The 3,361-nt window shown below is 33.0% G+C and overlaps 1 protein-coding gene across 1 annotated transcript; it reads left to right on the top strand.

Moving 5' to 3' along the window:
- Positions 1-2,342: 2,342 nt before the first annotated feature.
- Positions 2,343-3,059, top strand: LOC123904536. The gene has a single exon (XM_045954185.1). The coding sequence runs from the start codon at positions 2,343-2,345 to the stop codon at positions 3,057-3,059; it is 717 nt and encodes a 238-aa protein (XP_045810141.1).
- The last annotated feature ends 302 nt before the right edge of the window (positions 3,060-3,361 follow it).

Below are 3,361 nucleotides of genomic sequence, written 5' to 3'. Positions count from 1 at the left end.
TAAAAAGCATCTAAATAATACCCTAATAAAATACTAAAATATACCCTAATAATTATTTTTATTTTTTTTGAAGAAACCAAAGCCTAATAAAATATATTAAAGCAAATCTCACCAAAGAAACCTTGAGGGGACTAGACCAAAACCCAAGTGTTTCTGTCTCATTAAAAATCTTACAAAAGAAAATCCAAGGCATAAAAAATATGTTAACGGACATCAAATAATTAGATTAATTGATGTCACCGTTAAAACAGAGACTTTATATGTTGTCTAATCAAAGAAATCACGGTAGTAATAAAGTCACCAACAACAAACATTTCATTGGAACAAATAATAAAAATCTTCAACTGCTGCTTCCCTGAAAACAACAAAATGATCACATGTTAGTGAGAGATGATTATGCAAACACAAAACCATATATAATACTTATTAATAATAAATATAGATCTAGATCCAATTCATCAAAATAAAAGGCTTAATTTGAAGATAACTGACAATGTTTAAGATTATTATATATAAAAAGAAGAAAATGTATGTACCTATCGTAGTTAGATCGGGTGGAGTTGCATGTGATGCAAGAGACATTGGTTTGAGATTGCTTCAAGCGGCTGCTAATGAGTTGTGTGAGTTGTAAGAGAAAGTAGGAATTGATGAGAGTATAAATAGTGAGAGAATTAAGGTTGGATTGAATTTGATAATACTGACACGTGTGTGTGATGAGATTAGCTCATCACAAGAAGGATCTAGATTTTAGGTCTAGCCGTCAAATTTATGTTAACTGCATGTGGTCACGTTTATGGTTTGTTTGGTCTGAGAGAAACAAGAAGGAAAGAAAGAGGAAGGAGAGAAAGTTTGAAGAATATTCTATTTTCCACCGTTTGATTTGCCATAATAAATGGAAGGAAAGAGAGTATTTGTGTGGAACCCACTAAATTTGTAATCCTCCCAAAAGTGGACGAAAAATTTTGCTGGCCTTGCTTTTTGTTTAAAATGACACAAATGCCTAGGTAAGTTAAAAAAATTACAACTTTGCACACATATATTTTATTTTTATTTGAGGGTATCTATGTCAATTTATAATTATATATCTTTCTTTCCTTTCACTTTCCCTTCTACCAAACAACTAAAAAATCATCTCACTTTCTACTCACTTTCATTCCTCCAACATTCTTTCCTTTTACTTTCTTTCCTTTCACTTTCGTTTCCAATCCAAACAATTAGAGAAAATTTTGTCGTTTAATTAAAATCATTTTTTTTATTTATAGTGAAGCACAAAGACAAATAAAACTCATAAAACAAAAGGGAGCTAGAGTTATGGTGCAAAGTGTAAAAGTCAGACGATTCAATACCCAATAAAAATATTATTATGTATACAAAATATTAAGATTCAGGACGCAGTTGAATTGCACCCCCACCCCTCCCAAACACCTTTAGTGTGGTACTGCCACGGGCAGATACTAAAAATAGATAAGTCAAAGCAATTAATCTGATTCAATCGTCATTTATATAACAAACACGGTTGACAGACAAACTTTCCTAAACCACATTGTTAAGATACCGCCTTAATGTCCTTCACCGCCTCATACCAAATTTTTGAGTCACCACTAAAAATACAACATATCTAGACTTCCAAATCATTCAAAGAGTTGAATGTGAAATTAGACGGAACTTCTTCCTATATTACCTATGCAACATAACTATCAATGATCCCATAAAGGTTACTGTCTTCGGTCTTAAATACAAGAAAAATTTAAGTTAACAAAATATGTAAGTAAAAATCCGAAGTTGTTTGAGATGTATATATGTAAAAATTCTTGTATTTTTTTTTCTATTGTTAGCTGCATCACGTTACCGGGTATGCCTTAAAACCATAACTATTATCTTTCTCATCACGTGAGTTATGTAGTTTGAAATTGAATGTGATTTTCTTTTAATGGCTTTTTTATATAAAGATTTTCAAGAATCCAAAAATGATGAAGCTACACATATGTTATTTATGTCAAAAATGCATCTAGATGATAAATTTTTCCCATTTGCATCTGCAATAATCTTATCATAAAACCTTTCAAACTCTAGATGACCACTCTTGGCTATCTTCTTGACCCAACGCTTAACATGAAAGCTAAAATCTCGTTTAGAGGTAGTAATTATTAAGTAAACAACAAGAAAACTTAGTAACAAATTAGTTTATTTGCGAACGGCGTGTCCCTTGTACTTTGTTATGTCCACTTCGTGATCTTTGTAATGAAGATGATTGGCACATATTTTTTTCATGTACTGTTGTCAGCATCCAGGCAAGGCAAGTGGCTGGCCTTGAACTCTCCATTTTAAACCGTATGCAACAAATGAGCTCTGCCAAAGATATCATTCTTTCTATTTGTGAAGGCGAGGACGCTGACACTGCTAGAAGGTTTGCGATGCTGCTATGGGTTCTCTGGAATAACAGAAATAATAAGGTTTGGAATGATTCACAGGAGATAGGGCACAATCTTGGTCACCAATCACGACACTTATGGCTGGACTGGTTTTCAATGCAGCGTTTTCAGCAGAGGAGTCCACCTACTATGCAGCAGCAGCAAGTTCTAGCTTGGCAAAAACCTCCCACAGGCTGGTTCAAATGCAATAGTGATGCAGGTTTTCATAATGATTTGAATAAAACTAGTGATGGATGGTGTTTGCGTGATCATTCAAGCAACTTTGTGCAAGCAAGTACTAATTGGAGGGAAGGACAATGCTCAATAGTCGAAGGGAAATCACTAGCACTACTTGAAGCAATGAAGGCCATGGAGCATAGAGGGCTCACTAATGTTATTTTTGAAACGGACTCCAAGAGTGTGACCGATGCTATTCATTATCTACACGCTAGTTCCTCGGAATTCAGTGCCACTATATGTAACATTAAACACATTATGTTGTTAAATCAAAACTTTGTGGTTAAGTTTGTTAAGCGACAAGCGAATATGGTTGCTCATAGCTTGCTAAGGCGGCCATTTCTTGGTCTAGTCGCAATATCTTTGATATGTTACCTCATTGTATTACTACTTTATTGCTTAATGAAATAATTTGAGTTATTGGTTGTAAAAAAAAAAAATTAGTTTATTAAATGTTAGTTATTATGAGCAATAAAGAAGGAAGGTGACAGAACATGTGGATGTAACATTTATTTTGTACATATATCAATAAAAGGTGTTTTGTGAATGAATGATCATGAAGTTATCAATGATATGGTGGATAAAGAACTCAATATTGAACACATGTTGAGAGAAAATGAAGAAAAACTATCTTTGATTATTGAACTAATTACATTTTTCTTCTCACATTTTGTCATGCTTGTGAAATCTTTCTCTTTAAAAATTAAATTTTT

Source organism: Trifolium pratense, linkage group LG2 (assembly GCF_020283565.1).
Source record: "Trifolium pratense cultivar HEN17-A07 linkage group LG2, ARS_RC_1.1, whole genome shotgun sequence".
In the NCBI taxonomy this organism is placed as follows: domain Eukaryota; kingdom Viridiplantae; phylum Streptophyta; class Magnoliopsida; order Fabales; family Fabaceae; genus Trifolium; species Trifolium pratense.
The sequence above is the reverse complement of the archived record's forward strand: the minus strand, read 5'-3'. Positions and strand labels throughout refer to the sequence as shown.